The sequence below is a fragment of the Pseudonaja textilis genome, chromosome 1 (genome assembly GCF_049901715.1).
Source record: "Pseudonaja textilis isolate UNSWEBS1 chromosome 1, rPseTex1.2, whole genome shotgun sequence".
Taxonomy (NCBI): domain Eukaryota; kingdom Metazoa; phylum Chordata; class Lepidosauria; order Squamata; family Elapidae; genus Pseudonaja; species Pseudonaja textilis.
This window is the reverse complement of record NC_141990.1, coordinates 55,666,317-55,689,140: the sequence shown is the minus strand read 5'-3', so window position 1 is coordinate 55,689,140 and position 22,824 is coordinate 55,666,317. Positions and strand designations below refer to the sequence as shown.

The window sequence follows — 22,824 nt, the reverse complement described above, 5'->3', positions numbered from 1 at the left end:
CTCTAGGCAAGTAACATATTTTCGATCTGGAGCATTCTGCCTAGTGTTTTATTCTTTCAGCAGCCTGGTATTAGCATCTAAGCAACGAAGGCGGAGCACAGGAACCCCGGTAGCTAAAGGGTTAATTCACGCTGCCGAAAGAACGGCGAGACCAGCGGTCGTCAGAGCAACCAGAAGGGGAGGAGCCGGCAGATTCCGGAAAGAAAGAGGAGGAATTCTACAAGAAATGCCCAGTTTTTCAGATTGCAAGGGGCGGGCTTTAGCGAGGCGGAAGTAGAACCAACAACAAGCGCGCGCGCTCCGGAAGTATTTAGAAAAGTTTACGGCTCGATGCTTTTGCTTGGATTTGAGTGACTTTAGTTGCTGGCGTCGTCGTTGCCGCCATGTTTCTGACGGTGGTCAATTGTGAGTTGATTGGGAGTTCCCTCTTTGGGGAAGTTTCGTGTGGTGCGGGCTCAGCACCACCAATCCTCCCTTGGTACGAAGCCTTTGCCCGGTTGCCCGGGAACGGGCTCAAAAACCCGAGGTTATTCCTTGGATTAAGCCTTAAGATTAAGCCTTTTAAGATGCTTCTTGAGGCTAAACGAGAAGCGGCAGTCGGTCCACGCTTCCCTTAGCGCTGACGGGAGTGGCTGCAGGGCGAAAGTCCGGGGTCTAATACTACCTTCCCGTCTGCCTTATTTCAGAAGGGCCGGCCGCCTAGTGATTCGCGGGCCTACATGGTGGTTACGCCAACCTTATCCATCATTTGGGAATCGAGTAGAGATTTTATATACGGGTAGTCCTCGAATTTACAACCGTTCCTTTAGTGACCGCTCAAAGTTACAACCGCACTGCAAAAAGTGACTTAGGACCGTTTTTCACACTCAAACACCGTTGCAGCATCCCTGTAATCATGTGATCAAAATTCAGATGCTTGTGTGGCGACTGGTTCATATTTATGACCGTTGCTGTGTCCCAAGGTTACGTGATCATGGCGACCTTCTGAGGAGCAAAGACCTTCTGAGGAGCAAAGTCGATGGGGAAGCTGGATTTGCTTAACAATCAGGTTACTAATGTATCGGCTGTCACAACTCACTTAACAAAGATTGTGGCAAGAATTCACTTAACAAATGTCTCACTTAACAATAGAAATGTTGGGCTCCCTTGCGGTTGTAAGTTGAGGACTACCTGTACGGTAAATCATCCTTTCTGCACAGAATGTAGGGTGAAGGAGGTTGCTTTCTCTTGCCTTCCTGAGATAAATTTGTCAGGGTTTATATCTGAAGTAGGGATAAGACTGAAAAAGTGGAGAAAAACTAATGAACAATTTGTGGAGGGAAAGGGTGCTTTTAGAAAATGTGGGCGGCTCATACAAGAATTTGCTTGCATCTGTTTAACGCAGCTACCTCTTTTCCTAGAATCAAAGGGCTGCCCTAATGCAACTGCAGCACAGTCTTGGAAAAAGGAGTTGTAATAACTGCAACATGCCAGTCCATGCAAATTTCCTCAATTCCAGCTTTAATGACTAGCACAGAGGTGCTGCATTTTCCCAACATTAAAAGCAATGCCCCTGATTCTTTTTTTACAATCTGGAAATTGTTAATGATTGTAACTAGTAAACAATCAAACTGTCTTTAAAAGATGAGATATTGGTCATAGAGCAAGGTTAGATAGGAAGGGAGAAGTTGTAGCTGTTTTGATGTCACTGAGCTACAACACCCAGCAGTTTTCAGTAAGAATAGATGATCTTGGATTGTTAAGAACTGTAGCTTAATTCTGGGAAGCATACCAAAAAAAGTTCTAAAAGCAAAATATGTAATAGTAATGATAATAGGAAACATATAACTATTAATCAGAGACTCAAGTTTATTACAAGTCACTAGAATGGAACCCTACTCATTTTAATTCAAATGTCGGAGGAAAAGCCAGGTCTTCACTGTCTTTAGGGCAGGGCTTGCAAAGTTTGAACCAGTTTAAATTGGAGGAGATTGTTCCAGAAGGCAAGTGCCTCCTGGGTCTCATAAAATGATCTTGTTTCAGAGGAGGGACCTAGGGCCGTGAGGGTGAAGCTATGGCACGCAGAGCCATTTCTGCTGGCACACGAGAGGTCGCTCGGAAGAGCCCCACTGCGCATGCGCACACCAGCTGATTGTTGGGTATCTGTCGCGCATGCGCGAGGGGAGACTCGTGTGGGAGATGCGCACACATACGCAGGGAGCAAGGCACACGGTCACATGCATGCACAGGGGACAAGGGGGTTGTGTGCTCATTGCATCATAGGTGCAGACACGTGAGTGCCTGCACTTTTGGCACATGATGTGGAAAAGATTAGCCATCACTGACCTAGGGTGTTGCCTTTCTGTTGAAGGGTATGGGACAGGCAGAGGACTTGAAATATTCTGTTTTAGAATCTGTTTTAAGAATTATTGATAGCAGCCAGGAGTCAAAATACTTTACTTGAAGGCACAAACAAAGTGTATGTATATAGTGACTTTGTTAGACATCAAGAACCATTGGGAATAGATGGTAAGCTAAGTAAATAAACTCTATCTAGCCTAGAATCCTTAAATTTGCATTAGAAAAGAATGTTAAAAATATGGTGAGTCATGAGTTTTCTTTGAATATTATTTAAATAGTTTTAAATGCTGTTTCTTTTACTTCCACAGTTGGATTTGCAACGTGTTATATGTGGGACTGCCTTTGAAAACAGCCTGGAAACTAGTTAATTCAAAATAGACTGCTCATTAGGCTAGATTGTTCACTGAGATAGTTGGTAAAAACATGTCAGTTCTTCACCATCCAGACTGTCTGCCAGTTCATTTTCAGACCCAATTAAAAATATTGGTTTTTATCTTTAAAGTCGCAAACAACTTAGTACTAGGTTACCTGAATGTGAGCGCCTCCTATATGTACTTAGCTGGACTTTAAGATCATTTATTGAGACCCTCCTCTCACCAGGTCTTGTCACCAAAGGAGATGATGTAGGTATCTACGCGGAAGAGCCTTTTCTGTGGTGGTATCCTTTTATGAAATCCCCTTTCTAGAGAGGCTTGACTGACACCCTTGTTGGTTGCATTTTAGTGCCAGGTAGAGAGATATTTCTTTTCCACCCAGCCTTTTAACTGATTTAGTTTCAAGTATCAGTTTTTGACTGACTGGTGTTGCTAGTTTTTTTTTTAATTTTATATGTTATTTGACTTTTTATCATATATGTTTTGTCATATTTTAGTTTGGTTTATTGTAAATTTCTGATAGGTTATTAGTTGGTTAAAACAAAATAAAATAAATTATATGGCAGGAATAATTTGGTGTATTGGTAAATAAATTAAAACTTTTAAATATTTTTTCTTTTTTGTTCTGCAATGCCAGTGGCCAAGAAAACCAAATCAAAGTAAGTAAATTTGAATTGCATTTACTATTCTAAAACTGTACGGTTCAGATAACTGCTGCTATTAATGGCAGTTAGGTTCTTTCTGTAATGGATTGCCTTTTGCATCAAAAATAATTGTTAAGAAATCACAGTCTGAGATTATCTGAAAAAGAGCTGTTCATTTAAGTAAATATCTAGTGAACACAGCTTTTCCTTTAATCTCTCAGGTTGATATAGTGCCAGAAGTTGCAGAATTTGGGAGATGAAACCAGCATGTTTAGTTATGTCTGTTATATGTTTAATTTTTCTATGTTAAGAGCTAAAATTCATTATTATATATAATATGGTAAATTAGGTTCTCTTTAGAGAATTGCTTTCTTGATTTCAATATGGGTGGTTATAATAATTTATTAAATATATATGCCACACAACTCTTTGTAGCACACAGTGATGGATCATGGAAATACATGTACCTGTCACACCCTTTCCTTAGAAGCTCTTTATGGGTATTGGTGGGACATGTGGGGCTATAAGAGAAAAAGAAATGGTTAATAAAGCTTTGCTTTTGGGGCTTCTCATTGCAAGTACTTATTAAACAAAACCCCTTAATTTAAAAATAAGGAAAATTGGGAAAATGTAAGTTAAATATGTTAATAAGCATTCATGCACGCACCACAAAGTAAAAAATGAATTACAAAAAATAATCATAGCTAGCCAAATAAAAAGGTTTTCTTAATGTTATTATTCTAGGTATATACTTGTGAGAATGCTCAGTGAAGCAGGAACGGGCTGTTCTTTTAATGTAAAAAGACTCCGGCTTCAAGACAAGCTGGTAATGCTAAGCTATGATCGCTTTGGTAAGAAATTGAAGAGTGTTTTGTAGGGGTATATAAATGGGAAGAACATTTTTGTATTTGTATTTGTATCCTTGAATACAAACAAAACATGTTGGAACCTCTGGTGTAACATAGCAATACTTATAGTAATTCAAATGGTTTGAGTAGGAATATTCAAGGTACTGAAATCTTAAACATCTCTCAAACATTATGAAAAGGTATCAGACTTTGATACATACTACAGTAATGGATAAAACTGAGGCCTGTTAATGTAATACATTTGTTGTTAAATAGAAGCACTGGTCAAGATTGAATAAAAAGGTAAAAGGCTTAAAAAGGTAATATGGTGATGTGCTGGCAGTAATCTTACAAAATACAAATAAATTTGCAAAGATATTGAGACACAGAAAGGTTTGGGGGTTTTCTCAAATGGAAAGAAAATTAGTGCTCTGCCATAAATACTTGAAACTGTTGTTAGAGCTTGTTGTTCTTTTGATTGTACAATGTAATTGCAGCAGTGTGATGGCCTGCATTACCTTTGTAGCCATATGTATTCTGTACATATGAGGAGGTTCCCCCAATAATGCCTATTGTACACAACATTTCTTAAAAGAGCTGGCTTCCTAAGTAGTATCCCCTCCATAAGATGTGCAATGTTCAACAAATCCAATACAAATACCTACAGAAACAGTCTTGGACCTTATATTGGTATGCTGTTTCAGCCCTTCAAGCTAGACTGGGAAACCAACTTTATGAATTCTGATACTATTTTATTATAAGAATCTTGCAATGTGCTTCTCCTCCCTCTTTATCTACAAGAGAACCAGGAGGGGTCAAGCCTGAGATGCTTTCTCAAATTATAATTCTGTCTTAGACTCAAATGTATTTAGCTTGCCCAATATCTTGGTTGCAGCTCTTCCTTCTGTTCTTCAAGGTTACTCTTACACTCCATTACAGCTGTTCGAATTCCTGCTTGGCAAGGTTCTTTCTCTACAAATATTTGTACTGTGTGGCAACATTCCCTAGGGAAGCTTATATCCCATTTTTAATTTAAGGATCATATTTTCTCAGTAGGGATTTATTCGTAAACATTGTGATTGTACATCAGTAAAACTGCAATCAAAATTTAGATCCGTTTAAAATGAGCAGCCAATGATACTGATCAAATGATCCAAACAAGAAACAATATCTTGATGTAAACTAGAAGTTACTGCATTAGATGGATTAGTTTAAAAGTTATGTCACTGATATAGATTAGATTGGAATTGTAAGAAAAATAGGAAGAAAAATTATTCAGGGAAAATGTACAATTACTGATCTCAATATTCTTAAATTTTGGTGTTAAATCATTGAAACCTAGAGATAATTTCATACATGTTGATATTCTATTTGTTTCTTACTGTTTAGGTTTCAAACTCCTTAAGTAAGTTTTCTTTACTTATTTTGCAATAAATGATATAGATTCTAGATGACCTACTGCATATTTGCTATACATCACATCCATATTCATCCTCATGTGATAAAAGGCATGCAGTTGAGCCAATAATTGATTTAAGTGTATTTATGTAAAATGCAAGTTGGCATAATTTTAGGGATTTTCTTTTTACTTGTCTTTTCATAGTCAAACAGAAAGTCCTCTTCAAAGAGCAAAAAAAGATCTGTTCTGTGTAACTCATGCTTGGCTAAGAAGATTTGCGAAGATGTATACAAGGAAATACGAAGTTAGCAATGCTGAAAAGAGAAAATGAACTGACATGGTCAAAGTCAATTGTAAATAATATCATTGAAGGATATTTAGAAGATGGATCGTCATCAAAAACTTTGTTTTCACAATTGTGAATTAAAACTCTGAATCCACTGTGTGTATGTTTCATTTCAATCAGAAGAGGTGAAACCATATACAAGAGGCTTCCTCAGTTTTTTGCACTTAAACTCTATAGATTGCAGCAAATGGTGGAAACAGTAGTTCAGATACATCTGGGAGAAACAGGTTTATGGAAGTTTATTCTCTCCTAAGAAACATTCTACATAGCTACAAAAATTGAACAATGGAATAATCTGCCTAGCTTGATTGGCTGTTTTAGGCATACAGGCAGGCAACAGAGCTTACATTTTTTTAAGGAGTTTTATATAGCAGCTACTGTTGACTGGTGGTGTGGGTTTTATTTATTAGATTTTATTAGATTTCTGTACCATGCAAAGATACTTTGTTGTACCTCCTCCTCCCCACCCCCCAAACCATACCCCATAAACATCCATAGCCCAAACTCAAAAGTTTTTAAAAATTCATACCATGATTTCATCTCAAATATAAATAAAAAGGGCTCCAGGAGAGGTCTGTCAAATCCCCCATTCCTTGCATGAGCAGGGGGTTGGACTTGAAGACCTCCAAGATCCCTTCCAACTGTTATTCGGTTATTCTGCATTTCAAGATGCTAGTCATTGCTTTAAAATATCACAATGCTTAATAGAACCCAGGTATCTTAACAGAATATTTGGATTCTGTTCTCCATTTAGAATCTACCCACCCAAAATATGCCTGCAGAATTTTCTCAGGAACTGCTTTCCTGTGGAATGTATTTAACCAGAATTAACATGTGCCTCCTTGCTCTTAATAATTAGGAAGCTTGTAAAACTTGGCTTTTCCAAAGAGTACTTGGGATTGAGTATGTGGTGGTTTTACATGTGATTGTGGGACCTTGGATTAAGATTAGTCCTATTGTGATGGCTGGCTCCATCATATAATAGTTTGAGTGTTGTTATGTTTATAGTGTATTATTGCATATATGCTGTGAACTGCTTGGAGTGAGTAAGTGAAACAGCATAGAAGTCTTCTGGCATATGTCTTATATTCAGGAAAAAAGTTGTTCCAATAATATAGAGGCCATATCAGAGAAATTTCAAATTTTTAAGTTACAACTTCTACAACTGTGTCTGGAAGTTGAGTCATGGCAACTGGATTACCACAAAAGTGAGCCTTGCCTTTTTGTGTATGCTATGCCTCAATATATTAAATAGTTCTTTCTGCTTTGATCATCCTGTTTCATTCAGTGCAAACAAAGAATTTCCAAATGGCACAAAAAATTTATTCTCGGGGTAGGATCACAATTTTAAAACATACAGTAATAAAAGGGTCCTTGCTTAGGTGACTAAGACATGGAAATAATCTCACTGTAAAGCTGAAATGCTGTATCCTAAATTGGAATTGCAGTGTGTCACACCATGTGCGTCTCATTCAGGATAAGGCTAAGAAACAATATGCAATTTGTACCATCTTCATTCTGGCATCCATGTAGTTGGCATTTGTTTAAAAAGTTTGAGCAGAGAAAAATCAAATGTGTTAAACCGCAGCTTAAAATAGGTTTTGTGGCAGATCCTTTCTGTAAGGGTAGGAAGTCTGTGTCCCGGTTGTTTGAGTGCTAATGGATGCTATGAAGTTACTTCTCCTCAGCATTTCATGCAGAGGCATATTGGGGTAGTGAGCCAGGTAGAATGCTAGTGCTCCAACAAAACTGTCACCAGCTCCCTAGAAGAAAGTAAAAGGGGAAAAATGAAATACTACAAATGGTAAATAGAAAATCCTGTAAACCATGTACTTTAAAAATTACCACCCTGAGTTTTCATAAAAATATCTTCAATGCATAGATGAATGTGAATGAAATGGACATATCTGATAGCCTTGTTGTTTAAAGGTGACTCATCTTTTGCTATCTGTGGTTCCCAATGGATGCAACCATACAAGGGCAGAGGATGTTTTCCCACCCCTAATTTAGAATGGCTTTGGTTCTGTGTTTTAGAAACTACTTCCTGAAAAAGGATTACGTTGGCAAGAGAATACCTAGAAAATAAAAGGGATAGTGGGTCAGAATTCAGGGATTTATTAGGTTGTTCATGGCTTGAAAATGATTTGGAAGAAGTGTTTTAGATCTTACTCAAGTGAAGGCCATTTCTGCCTCATTTGGAAAAAAAAGGCAGCTTAAGAAATAACAATGCGCTACCTGAAATTAAAAACAATTGTTCGAAACACTGCTTCAAGTAGAAATAGCATTGATCTATAGCCATCTGCTGGGGAGGGGTTGTCATAAAAATTAAAAGTGAGGCAGAATAAGGACAAAACCCCTTTACCTTTTATACAGGCATTGAGAATTGAATACTTTGTGTGCAGAAGCTATTTGTCTCTCAAGAGTTGGAAAAGAAAGCAGCACACAGGAAATGTTAAATGTAATGAACTTATTGGAGCCTGTTTTTAGAAGGTAGTTTACTTATCCAAACAAGACTCTGTGATATTCCTTTGCATTCTGTAAAGCTGAGCCACAGACTTCTACAGTTAATAGAAGCTACATCCATCTGTGGCTAGCAGAATTAAAATTTCTGCAAAGTATCAGCAATACCCAGAATGTTTCCTTTTCAGATAATTAATTCTTCCATTTTCCTGAAAAGTTGAGTTCTGACTCATGGTATTCTATATCCTTCATGTAGCTAAAATCATAAAACCAGAAGTATGGCTAGTATTAGGTTGTTAAGCTTTATTCAAGTTAATGCCCTCCAGTTATGTGGTGCTATAATTTCCAGCGAACTTAGCTACATTTTGCTTCCTATATTTATGCTTTCTGTCCTTCTATTCAACTATCAGCCTTTTTTTAAAACCTCTGGTTGGTAATGCTATATAAGCAGTCCTTGATTTACGACCACAATTGAACCCAAAATTTCCATTGCTAAGCAAGACAGTTAAGTGAGTTTTGCCCCATTTTATGACTTCTCTTGCAACAGAGTTAAGTGAATTCCTGCAATTGTTAATTTAGGAACACAGTTGTTTAGTGAATCTGGCTTCCCCATTGACTTTGCTTGTCAGAAGGTTGCAAAAAAATAAAAATCACATTACAATGATAAATGTGTTTATACATATATTTTTTTTTTTGGGGGGGGGGTGTCCATTCAATTGTGTCCAATTCTCAGAGAGTATCTGGATAAGTCCCTTGGCAAGGTTTTTCAGAAGTGGCTTATGCATTAGAAGTGATATATTAATCATTAATTTAGAAGGAAGAGTTCATAATAGGATACTAAATTTTATAATATTTTAAGAGCTACCGTATGAATGCCTGAGAAGTTATATTCAAATATTCAAATAAATAAACGGAAAATCCTCCATGATAATTACAATTTTCCAACTATATAATGGCAACTGCCTCCAGATATGACATGCATTTAAACAGGAGAATTCTGCACAGGATTTATAGTTAAGATAATTTTGCATGTGAAGCACTATTATGGCAATGTCCAAAAAAAGCTATGTAGTAGGGAAATGACAAAGCAAAATGAGCACAAGACAGGCTTCATCACAGCTGATGGCAAAGCAAGCAGAGAAATCTGGTTTTTGAGATAGTATAATGCAAACAAGATACAATGCCTATAAATGTAGGCCTGCTTTGAAAACCCCAGCTGACTTTTGGCAGGCCAAAATACATAAGGTAGTATCACATTTATATTACCTTTAATCTGATTGCAAAAAAGTTCTGTAATAAGCCTTCCCCCCACCCCACCCCAAAAATTACCATGTTCTCAAATGTTGGTCTGCAACATCTGTAATGCCGAATCAATATGGTCAATTGCCAGAAATGCTGGAAAGAGAAGTACCACAAATTCTGTGGACAATAATTGGGAAAGATGGCTAAATGATACAGCAAAGAAAGGTTTATGCAGGCCTATCAAGCAGATAGTTCCAATCTGGGAAGAAAAAATAGCATTGCTATACAAATGGTCCATTGAAGGAGGCTTCAATTATAGGATTAGAGAATTAAAACATTCTTCTAATTTTGAAAATTTTTTCACAATTCCCAAGAAGCTGGGGGAAAAACTACTATTTTACATTCCTACCTGGCTGGATGTTGTAAAGAAAGTTCTTGGGTTGAAAGATCGCTGTTTTGAATCTTGTTAAAAATTCCATAGCTAAGCTATGAAAGCCTTGGTGTCTTCAGTAAGGATTATTTAATTCAAAAATAACAACTGCTGTGTTAGAAAAGTGTACCCATGCAATACTTTGCATCAGTGCTCAGGAATCTATATCCATTTCCTGGCTGATTTCCTGATAGGTCATTTGCACATGATTGAATAGTGCTTAGTGTTAGCCTCATACATTCTTGAAAGATGAAGTCAGATAAAGTGTCTGCTGTATCAATGATATTTTTTTTCCTATTTGAAAATATCTTATTGCACAAAACTATTCAAGATCAAAAAGCTAGGATACTTTGGAAAGTTATCTAGTTTGTGGTTTACTTTATTAAAAAAACCATCAGTATAAATCTCCCCTCTTTGGACATTCAACTCAAAAAGTTCTGCAACTTGTTAGTTCTTGTCATCTCCATGATAATTTATATTTTCAAAGTCCATGGAGTCAGTCACCAGTCAGATAGGCAATAGGCCAACTTCTGGACAGACTTGAAAATAGGTACAGCAATAAAATAAGTTTGTCATGTTAACTGCTAGTTGTCAACATCCAGAATAACATGCCCTGGTGATTTTTAAAGAGTTACCACAACATTTCTCTTGCAACACATTTTAAGGGTCACTCATCAAAGCATTGCCTTCTGTTTTCACTTACACTGTAGAACGGTCATTACTGATTCCTTGGGATGCAATTCCCCAGTTCCTACCTCTGGCATAATTATTTTGTTCTCCATGATGTTTTGTATGTAGCATCAAATTGAGTGTGGAATGTTTTGTTAAGAAAAATTAAATGTACAGGGCTTTGAAAGGTAGCACAGAAAAAGAATAATTAGATTAAATAGATCAGTTATCTGCTATAGAAAATAATTCTGCTAACACACAGAAAGAGAGGAATACTACTATTATTCATAAAATACCATCTGTGGGCCTGATGTTGTGCAAACTGTTGTACGTCATTTCCCAACTATCAGAACTGATTGGAACTAAGCAATTGTATTTCAAATATGTAAGTATTTTGCTATTTCCACTTGGGCAACGTTTAACAAGAATTTCTAAACACAATGGGCTGATTTTCATGAATTCTGCTTGATGCATTTTTGGAGAAAACAATGCAGCTTTTTAAATTTAAATGTAATTTTACAAGCGAAGGCCTTTACTTTTAACTGTCTGAAACCTTAATGATTGTAAGTTTAATTTTCACGTCAAGAGAACAATGATATTTATCTCATAACCAATGTATTCTTGAATGTCATTCGAATTCTGCTGCTTTAAAAGAAGGTGATATGACATTTAATCTAGGAGGCAGGTTCTGATGCCTATTGTAGTTAAGCTATTGATATTTGCTGAATTGGGTATCGATATTTAACCAAACCAATGGCAAACCAAAACATCTTGTGGTACCACATTTTCTAATAAATTAAGGATTTCATTTAGTATTATATAATACAGAGGAGACTACAAGTGTACCAATTTTTTTCTTTATAACATTCATTCATTTACTTCTGTAACAATCTTCATTCTAAATTATGATATGCCAGGAAGGAAGTGCTTTAACCTCCTGATCCTTTTCTGCAATGTTTTAAATACACCAGATTTACCCAGAACATTCATGTAGCTCTCTTTAAATTTTCAGTAAAATTTCAATTTGAAACTACTAAATAAAGGTGTATTTAAAGTGAGGAAAGCAAATAATGCAAACATTAGTCTTCAGATGTAAGGTTTGGAAGCAACCAGATCACATTAAAAAAATATGCTATTCTGCTTAGCACATTGGCAGATTGGCAGGAAATCATATTGGAAATTGTATAATAGAAGTTTGCAAAAATGTTGTAAATCACTTGGCAGTGCCATTCAGTTTGTAACTGGCAGTCTAAAACCTGAAATATTTTAGACAGCCAGAGGGCAGCAGATTGCCAATTATTTATTATTGTATTTTGATTGCACAGGTGAGGTAAATTTTCCATCTCAGGCTTCTAAAGTTTTATAAACATTTAAAATTACAGAGAGGCAACTTTTGAATTCTAGGCCTTTGGGATTTTTCCATTTCTAGCTATTGCTTATTTCGATATTTAATTTGAAAATAAGAAATTCATAAGATTATAGCTGATGTTAAGTAAATTATCAAGCATTACGGGTGGCAAGACTTTGCTATTACTTGTTTGCCTGCAAGTATTCAAATCCTGGACCTCTGCCTTAACATATCATTATCTTCAGCGCCCCAAGCTTTGGTCCATAACTCAAATACTCTTCTCTAAGGATTAAATGAACATCATTAGTCATTAAATAGCAAATATGGCAAAGAAAGTAGTCAGACAGAGCTCCTACACACCCAATTATCAAATACTTCTTTACAATCTTTTTACTACACAATGAAACAGCAGATGTCTATTAGGACTTAGACCGTCATAGTTACATTAAGCGGAATATGTACATTTAAAAGTCCAACTGAAGTGCCTGCTGTTCTGAGAAGTTACACCCACAGCCTAATAGCCCTTTTCCTATTTCATAATGTAGCAACAAGCTCTACTGATTCATTAATGAGCAGAGGGCACTCTCTATATTCATATGAAGGTTTTTTTTAATGATAGCATTCACCCCCTGCTCCCCCACCCAGGATTTCTGATTCTGAAAACCATGTTTTGTGTTGAGCCTAGTCAAATTAGGCTCCAGAGCTACCTTATGAACTACAAGGCTCCTTTTAAACTCAGAGGGAGAAAATGACTAGACGCTGATTTTCATCAACGTCTTGATTTATGAAGCTGCTCGCAATTCACATGTCTCCAACGGGCTGGATCATCATTAAATTATGCATTCCCATCTGGAAGAAAAGTGGGAAAGCGGCAGGCCCCCTCTCCCCCCCCAACACAAGGAACAGAAAGAGATTTAATTAGGAAACTGGATGCTTTGGAAGTAAGATCAGACCTTGACCTGGGTGGTCCTCTGCTTCTCCTGCTGCCTTATGTTAAGACCACAAGCTGTACATGTACAGAACTGTTTACATTTGCTCAATTTGCTTAAATTACATTTCCATTCATTATCAAACAGCTATTCTAACCGAGAGGGAAAAGGTCTTTATTTTAAAAAAAATTCATACGGTTATGTCTAGAACTAGTCAGGACAAGACCATGGGATCCCGCATTATGAGGTTACATATCTGGCTGTGCACTGATGAATCAAAGAGGAACCTTCCCTTCATTATGTGGAAATGATATTTCATGAAGGGAAAAAAAATTCCTGTGTACCGCTCAATGCCTCATTTTTCCTTTCTGCAAATGGGAGCGAATGTTTTTTATCTCAGTAAGTAGCCAGATGCTTCAAAGCTTATAAAATGCTTTTCAGTCACCAAATGCATAGAACAAGGCAGCCAGCAAATGGAAGCAGGTGAAGTATTTTTCCACTCATTATTAAACAATCTGTTAGTTCTGGTAATAGAAGTCCTACAGTATGCTGCAAATACATTTAAGTGTACCACTCATTCGCCTTCCATGCTATTCTTACATGAAAGTAGCAGAAGCACATATCGGTTCCAGCATGTTTGATACTATTCTATCTATCCGCGCTAATCGTTTCTTAACGATTTCAACAATATTTTAAGGGTGTTTTATTGTTAATACTATTATTATTGTATCAACTCAGTCTGTTATCAATAATGTGGTATCCTGTCCCTGTGACTAAACACGAAGAAGCCACAGCCAGAATGGTAGTCATTTGGTGATCTGGATAGGATAAATACTGAGTAAGCATTTTTTCATGCCAGAGCAATTCAAACTTGGCAAAGTATTGTTATAGACAAGCAAAGATTCTCAAAACTGTCTTAAAAGGTTGAAAAGGAACAAGGGCAGAACTTCAAAAATCTGATGGTATCCAGTTGTGTCTGGAGTTGCAGGGCAACTTTCCCTAAAAATAAAAATACTGGAAACAAGCAGAGTTGGCAGGGAAATCTGACTCCACCCATGTTTATTTTCTGAGCAGCCCTTCTATGTTGTTTTCCCCGAGGAAGGTGCTGTAGCACCTTCTACACTTGTACACTGATTCTGTGGGATGTTTAATCACAAATAATTGACTAGGATAATAAGATTCTTAGGAAAATTCATTTTCAAAAAAATTATTTCCCAAGGACAAATATTCAAAGCACTTCTTGGAGGGAAAGAAAGCCCTCTAAAATTATTTCCACAAATCCTTGTCTGTTTCACAGGAGCAACAATGCTACCAGGAAAGGCCCCAACGGTCTGTATCAGGATCAGAAGTTAGGGTGACCTATTCTCTGTCTGGAATAAAAGCAAGACAAGTCAGAGGGAATGATTTCAGCTCCCGCTACATTCACAGCCAAGCTGAACTTTAGCAAATAATAAATGCAGTGTTAAAAAAAAAAACCAGTTGCTGATTAGAGCAGCTGGTGGTTTATTCTATTCTGTATGGCTCTTTGTATTTCCAAAATTCATCGGATTGCATATTTGAGGCGAGAAAGCAGAAGGCTAAGTCACAGGGTTATTTTGGCTACCCGATAAATAGAGGCAGCTATTATATTATCACTATCTGGGGCATAATTTTCTACAATAACACCCTCCATCTCACCATGCTTCTGTGCAATTAGCCACAATTAAAAGCCCAACTGTTCTCCCAATTAAAGTTTCCACTGTCAACAAGCTTCCTACATGGTGGTCAATACCATATTTTGCTGTAATACTACCAGCCATATGCAGGAAAAGCTGAACCTTTAGTCTGTCCTCACTTTTTGGTGAACTGAAGAAGTTGCCCTCAACACTCTCTTTGCCAACAGCTTCATTTCCTAGCAGCTGCTCTTTTCACTGTCAAAAGGTTAACTAAAACCAAAGAGATACTGCAAGAAAGAGAGAAAACACCAAGGGATATTATTGAATAGCTCAGGCATTTGATAGTATTTGAGTTAACCACAGGTTCCACTTCTGCTGATGCACAGAGTTTTCAGTAATTAGTCACTGGATTGAGCTCATTATTTATAGTTTTTTAAAGTCATTGCCGTTAGGCCACAAAGCCAGGAAACAAAGAATGGATGCTTTTTTAAAAAGGACTGGCTTTTTGGTATATTGATAATATTCCATTTTGTCCCAGTCACAAGTGAGCTTTCCTGGTGTAGGACTAGGCCAGAATTTGGAAATGTTTTCAAGACCACATTTCAATCAATGACCATAGAAGAGGCTGAACAAGAATGTGTGCTGTCAAGGTACATGCCTAAATCGGAAATGGATCTAGTAAGAAAAAAAACGTATGTTAAAAGCAAACAAATATTATTGTATGAATTTTGTTCCAAGGAACTGTTTATCAGTGGAATGGGAGACAGAACATTGAGCAACAAAAATTGGGTAATAAGAAAAAAAAAACACAGTGAGAAGCACAAAAGAATATTAGAGTTAAGATGAAACAGACAGTAGTCGACCTAATAACTCGAAGTCCAGATTTGTCAAATTACGATTTGTCTATTGGACATCTAAGTGCAAGCCATGAAAATTTTCATGAAGTCCAGATGAATGTACATATTTTGCTAAACCATTTTATATGAACTCAGCCATTGTGGTTTATAAATCATGGTTTATGACACAGTATATTAGGTAAACCCAGAAATAAATGAATCAACTTATTAATCCCACCAACTTACAGGAATCAATTTTTACAGGAACAAACATTATTCTTTTTATTAGACATTTACATTCAATTTTCTATGATAAGATTAAAGGTAACTGTTAAATAAAAGGATAAGTTGCAAAACTGAAAAAAAGAACTAGAAGGAAATTATGACAAATTGACACAAGACTCATTCTCAATAATACAGATAACAAGAAGGGGGGGGGACCAACCTTTCAGAATAAAACAGCCTTAAGAGCCTGTTTAAAAGGAAGCAATATTGGGAAGATATTCCGTACTGAAAAGCCCTTTTTCACAGCAATACTGTAAAAGCAACTGATGGAGAACGATGGAAAATAATCACTGAGAATGTTTCGGTTTCCCTGCATTTACTGTTGCTACACTGCTTCTTTTACTTTTTTCAATATAATATACACAGAAAGCTAAACATCAAACAGCAGACCTGCATAGCTATGATGATGAGGAAGCATTGGTCACTTAATTTTGGGACAACAATGAACCTCTGGCACCTTGCTATAAAAAAGGAAACATGGGGAATTATGCAGAAAACTCAATATTCTAGCTGAATTACACATAGCCTATTATAGCTAACTTTCAACACTTCAGACAAGATAATTAGACAGAAGGCATTTTGGACTTGTTGCAACACTCAAGTTGGCATAACAGTAGCTGAAGAGCTGGTGTTTTCATCTTTAAAAAGCCATTATCTTCTAAACCAACTTAAATATATACCTGTGTATTATCTGTTACTTTAAAGCAGAGGGGAATATTGTTTAGGGGAAAAAAGTCAAGGGAAGACATAGTAGTCGAGTTCCCAGGGAACTTTTTAATTCTGTGAATTAATTTTAATTTTACATAGTAATTACTAAAAGTGCAACGCAAGCTTCTACATGCTTTCTCAAGAGAAATTCCTACTGTTTCAAAAAGATGACCTTCTTTGTAAGTTTAAGCGTGATTAGCTGAAGGAAACTCTATGAATTCAATAAGAAGTGGATAGAAGATTGCAGCTTCATGTCCTAAATATACTGAACTGCTTACATTTTTTTAAAAAAATATATGGTTTTATCATATTTCATATATGGTCATCCATCCATCCAACCATCCATCATTTAGTTTGTGATGATGAACCAGAAAAGGATAGACGATTCTGAAAGACTGAAACTTGTTACTGCAGGTTGCTTTAATGAATGAATTGTTGATTTATGAGGTCTGTAGAATTGTTTTGTAAAACAGCTGTCATAACAATATTATAAAAAACAAAATGCTTGCAGAAAAATAATTCTGTAGGTTTTAAAAATAGCAGCCCTATGTTTTATACCAATGTTAGGTCAAACCTAATGAGAGCTTAAGATATACACCCAGCCACAAAAAAACCCCCAAACCACTATATAGTATGGAATTTTTTCTGAACATCAAGGAGATGTACATTTTATTCTAATCCAAAAAGGACTCCTGTTTTTGAAGTAGTACAGTCAGTGGTTAGATAACAATTTTGATATTATATCTAAACAGAAAAAGCAAACATCTCTAGCTTTGTGTTCGTGTCTATTACTGCTTGCTATATTGGCAGAGAACCTCAAATATATTTTACATCTTGGTTTTATATTTGTAATTTAATCTATCTCTATCTATCTTATTGTGGCTTGGAATGTGAAGTTGAAAAACATTTTTAAGGCCCCATTCAACTAAAGTGACTGACGGGTAGACTTTCTACTAAGGCTGCTCATTCTGAATAAAAACAATGCTTCTCAATCTAAGTGTATTTGTTAAAAAGTCTGTGTAGTTTATTCCTCTGAAACCTCCACTGGATTACCTCCAGAAAGTTTCTCTCACATAATCTAAATTTTAAATGTACTGTCAATTATTTAGTCCCTCGATACTCAGAGGGCAGCCTGTTAGTTTATGCTGTATTATAATGTATTTTGAGAAGACCGCTTTATTTGAGATCCCTTCTGTTCATGTTAGAGAGTTGTGAGTTTAGAGCAGCATTTAAATTCTGTAAGTAAGTAAATAAATCAATAAAAAAATAATAGGATTAGGGTGGACTAACTAGTGCACTGTACAATAGAACTAATACCGGGCAAGTGTGAAACAAAAACTATGTTTTATTTCTGGCATGAAATAAATACATTGTGATTCAGAAATTAAATTGAACCATTCTAGGGAAGTCAAGATTCAGCCAAAATAAAACCTGAGTTATCTTAATTGTCCCGTATTTTAGATGAAACAAAATCCAAGAGGATCTTTTGGGGCAAGGCTATTTGCCTTCAGCTCATTTCTTCTTTTTTTATGGCCTGTTTAAATTCATGTGTGTTCTAATCCAAATCACCTATGGCTCCTCTCATCGGTTCCCCACACTGTTCCTATTTTCCCTTAGCAGATGCACATTGTTGATGTTCTTGCCTTTTTTCTACTGTTCTCCACTTTGGAAAATTTCTGCCCAGTGTGTTTATTTTTTCCAATTTATAAGCTGCCAATAGTCCTTGACAAAACATGTGCTTTGATCCAGAATATGCCACCTGAAAACTTGATGTTCTATGCATGGAATGATCCATGTAGGCAGTGTTTTGCACAACCTTAACTACTATCTCCAATGATCTAGATGCAATGGTTCTGATAAATCTAACCATATACAGTAGTTTTCCTAGGGGACAACACAGCTGTGGCTTGCTACTGCCCTCTGGCACCTTTCTAAATCCTCAGCCTAGCCTACAGTCATTGCATTTCCTGTTACCAACTAGGTCCACCCCTGATTAGCATTCTGGGATTAGCTAAGGTCATCTATTGTAGGTGCTGCAATTTTCTGTCAGACATTTTCATATTCATGTATATAATCAAATGTAAACTAATGAATTCCATTAAAACCTATGCTTTTAACAGGTTTGTTGATCTGCTTTTCATGTCAACGTTAGTATTGCATGGTGACAAAGACATCATTGCAGTTGACAATAGCAGCACCTGCTAAAGATCACAACCCTGCATGGACTCTCCGGAATTAGTCTTGCTACTCTCCCTTCCTTGCTACCAATACAGTGAGTCTTTCTGAGTTAACCAGTAATATCTGAAACATAATTTTGCTGCTTCTTCCAAATTCAGAGTGAGTATAGTAGGGAAGTATTTACATAATCACAAAGCGGGGAGATAGTAGTAATTGCATAACTCAGGGGTCTTCAAATTTGACAGCTTTAAGACTGTGGACTTCAACTCCCAGAATTCCTCCTCCAGTCATGTTACCTCAGGAATTCTGGGAGTTGAAGTCCACAAGTCTTAAACTTGCCAAGTTCGAAGACCCTTGACATAACTCTAGGACATTTTGTCCAAAGACTTCAATTAATATTTAAAGTATATCTAAAATTCAGATGCTGAAAACAAAGAAAATGGGTGGATTAGTGTCCTTCCATTTGTGAGTTTTCCCCAAGAAAACTGGTTGCTCATTGTTAATAGTATTTTTTTCTACCAGAGAGACACTTTATCGGATAATCTTTTCTTTACACAGATATAGGCTAAATATACAGTCTCAGACTATGGTTAGCAGATCAAATCTGAAGACAACCCCAATCTAAGTTGAGGTTTACAGTAATTTTTTAGCTTCAAAACTATTCTGGGGTAAGTATACATTGAATAATTTGATGTGATATCTGTGAAATTATTTAATTAGCTTTACTTGTAAACAAAAGGGGGCACTAAGTAGTTAATATGGAATATTATCAGTGGGAAGTAGCATTTACATTTTTCTTGACCGTCTGCCACTAAAGCAAGGTATTCATGTACTGCTGTTGGATGACTAACTTGCAAAATTGTTTCATTACAGCCCTCCACTGTTATCTAATCAGTAAAAATCTAGCTATGAAAACTCCTAGCTTAACCAGAGAGAATTCTTATGGATTAAAAAGTGTGGAAGAATATCACTTTACTGAAAAGAAAAAAGAAAAAAAAGGAAAAGAAAACTGCCTGTTAAAACAGCAATGATAAAAAGGTGTATTGCTTAACCACACAATAGGAACATTCATTTGCAACCCCAAACAGAAGCACTTTCTATTTACCCGAGTTCAGTCTGAAATCAGACTCTGGATCTGATTTTCAATGCTGGGACAATCCTGGTACATGTGAAAAAGAAAATGTTTCCTAGCATATTAAAATACATAATCCTCATTCGTTGGGGTAAGCAGGTCACATCCAAGATTTTAAAATATGGTTTCCAGAGAGCAATTTCCAGGGATTTTGATTCTCCACTCAGTGTAGCAAGTATCATGACATTTCAAAGTACAACAGCTCTGCATGTCTTTGAGTAAGAAGATGATAAACCATCATATAAATAAGGCCACAATCAAGTTAGTTTCCATGCTGACCATAAGGAGTAAAAAACGTGCAGAAACCCAGGGAGACTACCATCTTGGAATAACAACAACAACAACAATAATGATAATAATGATAATAATGATGATAATAATAATAATAATGAATCAGCCATAATGATAGAGGAGAGGCAAGGTTAAAGGAAGTCTCCTCCAAACCTATATACGAAGCAATTGCCCTAAAAAAACCCAAAATGGTTACATGTAAAGAATCTGCAAACAGAATTTACTCAATCCTGGTTTATGCCAGCATGGAACACACTAGCAGCTATTTCAAACTTGGAAGTTTTCTGACAGAAAATGCTCAGAAAAGTCTATATATAGGTTCTCTGTCTTTAGGTTCTGCAGACCCTGCTTTCCTGAGAAAAACATCAGACTCTGAACAGAAAATACTGGCCAATCTCTTTGTATTTTACCTACTTGTGCACAAATTGATTTACAGTTAAACAATATCAACACAGATTTGTTTACTTCTGATCAAATCAGCTTTCTTGTGAATTAAACCAGTTATTTTTGTTTAGGTAAAAAACAGCACTGTGCTTAGCCTCTAACAAAAAGTTACAACTGCTGGAGGAAAACACATGCTACAATTCATGACATCAGGCACCTAAAATGTATAGCTGGTACATGAAGTGCTCTCAGCGACATCATCAGAAATGTTCTGCATTTATATCAGGAAAAAAAAAACAGTACAAGATGTCCCAGCATAGTAAATGTGGGTGAGATAAACCTGCTATCAGGAGCTTAACTACTGTCCTTCTTTAGGGCTGTTACTAATAATTATAACATTCCACCCTTCAGTCAGCACTTGATTATAAACAGGAAAAGCATTGGGAAGACAGAGAACCCCAAGTTCTCCAGTATAAGAATGTTCAAGTTAATGGCCATTATAAATCACAACAAAATTAATTTGGCATGGCACACTACTTCTGACTTTTAACTATGCCTTGTGAAAGTTGAGTACCAGATACTTCTTAAGCTCTACAAAGTCATAGGTTCTGCCAGCACATAAAACTCAGGCATGTGAGAACACAACCAGTTATTTGGGGGAGTAAGAAAACTACTGGGCGTCTCCCTTCTTTTTCCAGACAGGAGAGTAGGTGGCTGAAGTGAAGGTGCTGAGGGATTATGTCGCCATCTTGTACAAGTAGTAAGAACATTACTGTTGCAATACAGAAAAGACAGAAAGATGAAGGAATCCTAAAATAACATCATCAGTACATGCTGCTCTCTGCCCTATCGAAAGAACACCAGCCTAAAAACCTTGGGTGAACTCACATTCATTGTATAATAGGCTAGATGGCAACAGTCTGATGATTTTTTTAATTTATTTTAAAAGAGTTGTAAGGGCACCCATTTAAAACACAACTCTGGTTGCTCAGAATAATAAAACTCAAAACAATAAAAACCATAACCCCAAGTCCCAGCATCACAAACATTCCCCCACAATACCTGCCCCCCACAACCAACTCCAGATGTACTCATTCTACCCCAGAACCTGAGTTAAAAAGCCAGGTCCTGATGGCCTTCCAAAAGATTAAAAGGTGGGGTTTTCTGGGTCACCCAAAGATTTTATTTATTATTGTTATCATGAACAATAGTGCTCAAGTGAGTAGTCAAAATGAGACTTAAAATATAATACATACCGTAGTATCCACAGCAGAGATTTTCTTGACAGGAATATGATTTGGTGTTGGTTCCTCTTTGGAGACTACCACACAACCCTCTGGTCCCAAAGTTATGATGGCAGTCCTACAGCCTCTCTCTAACAATTTAAGTCCAACTTGTCCAGCATCTCCAGCATTACCAACTGCAATTCCTGTTAGAATTTCTGCCTTGAAGGGAACATTAAAGCCAAATATTTAAGCAAGCAAGCAAAATGTAGCTGAATAGCAACAGCATCTAAAAAAAAACATACTAAAATGATAAAGCTGATCAACAATCAGCTCTACAAAGTAAATATATAAATATTTTTAATATCAGGCAGAGATATTAAAGATACTAGAAAGCAGGCATGCCTAATTGCAATGGAAAAATAAAAATATCAGAATTTTGTTTCCTCTGGACTACTGGACTTGGTAGCTGTTATCTTTAGAAATGGACATGGATTGCCTAATTGGTTCCATAGGGCAAATTCCCAAATAATTCCTTGGGCTCTCCTTGGGGTATTGATGAAATACATCATTATTACTTTCATGACATTGACTGACTCAGGTTCATGATAACAATCCATTTAGGTAAGTTTCGTAATGTTAATATGAACACGTACATTTGGCAAAGTTCTGACAGAGTGAAGCTTTCCATTTAGTGAATGAAAGCACATTTGTAATATGCCAACAGGCTATATTTTTAGATATAGATAATATTATGACATTATTACAACATTATTATGAAGCTGTTAAACATCTATAATAGGGGTTCTCAAAGAGTTGTATTACAAGGCTCTCAATCAAGAGAGGTAAGAGTTTTACCCCTGCTTTGCCTAATGGGCTGATTTGAACAGCAACTTCTGGGAAACCATTCTTGGGGTTTTCTCTTGTCTCATGTATCCCAAGTGGAGGTAAATTTTTCCCCACCCTTCCTGCCAATTTTCTTGGAGGCAGTTCTACAAAACAATACTCTAGAATTACAGAAAACAGTATGTTGCTTCTGACTTAAAGGGGAATAGCACGACCTATTACCCACTTGATTCTATACAGACAGTCCTCACTTAATG

The 22,824-nt window shown here is 36.5% G+C and overlaps 2 protein-coding genes across 7 annotated transcripts in view; one reads left to right on the top strand and one right to left on the bottom strand.

Annotated features, from left to right (window-relative positions):
* The first annotated feature begins 264 nt into the window (after positions 1–264).
* MRPL33 (mitochondrial ribosomal protein L33) lies at positions 265–6,046 on the top strand. Its single transcript, XM_026695614.2, has 4 exons — positions 265–405; positions 3,352–3,373; positions 4,103–4,209; positions 5,810–6,046. Exons 1-4 carry the CDS (start codon positions 384–386, stop codon positions 5,857–5,859), a joined length of 201 nt encoding a protein of 66 aa, XP_026551399.1. The 5' UTR covers positions 265–383; the 3' UTR covers positions 5,860–6,046.
* RBKS (ribokinase) overlaps positions 5,953–22,824 on the bottom strand; it is a 64,486-nt gene continuing 47,614 nt past the window's right edge. For 4 of the 6 annotated variants that reach the window (XM_087934900.1, XM_087934917.1, XM_087934908.1 and 1 more), the window contains 2 exons: positions 21,755–21,943; positions 5,953–7,714 (listed from right to left, as the gene is read on the bottom strand). In XM_087934900.1, the coding sequence (XP_087791026.1) occupies positions 7,541–7,714; positions 21,755–21,943 (363 nt within the window). In that variant the 3' untranslated portion in view covers positions 5,953–7,540. The remainder of the gene's footprint in view (positions 7,715–21,754; positions 21,944–22,824) is intronic. The other 2 variants (XM_026695610.2, XM_026695611.2) reach the window with 1 other exon arrangement.

Coding starts and splice junctions, on each gene's coding strand:
- MRPL33 (XM_026695614.2), top strand. CDS start 384: ATGTTTCTGACGGTGGTCAATT. Junction 406..3,351: donor GTTTCTGACGGTGGTCAATT/GTGAGTTGATTG, acceptor CTGCAATGCCAG/TGGCCAAGAAAACCAAATCA. Junction 3,374..4,102: donor GCCAAGAAAACCAAATCAAA/GTAAGTAAATTT, acceptor TTATTATTCTAG/GTATATACTTGTGAGAATGC.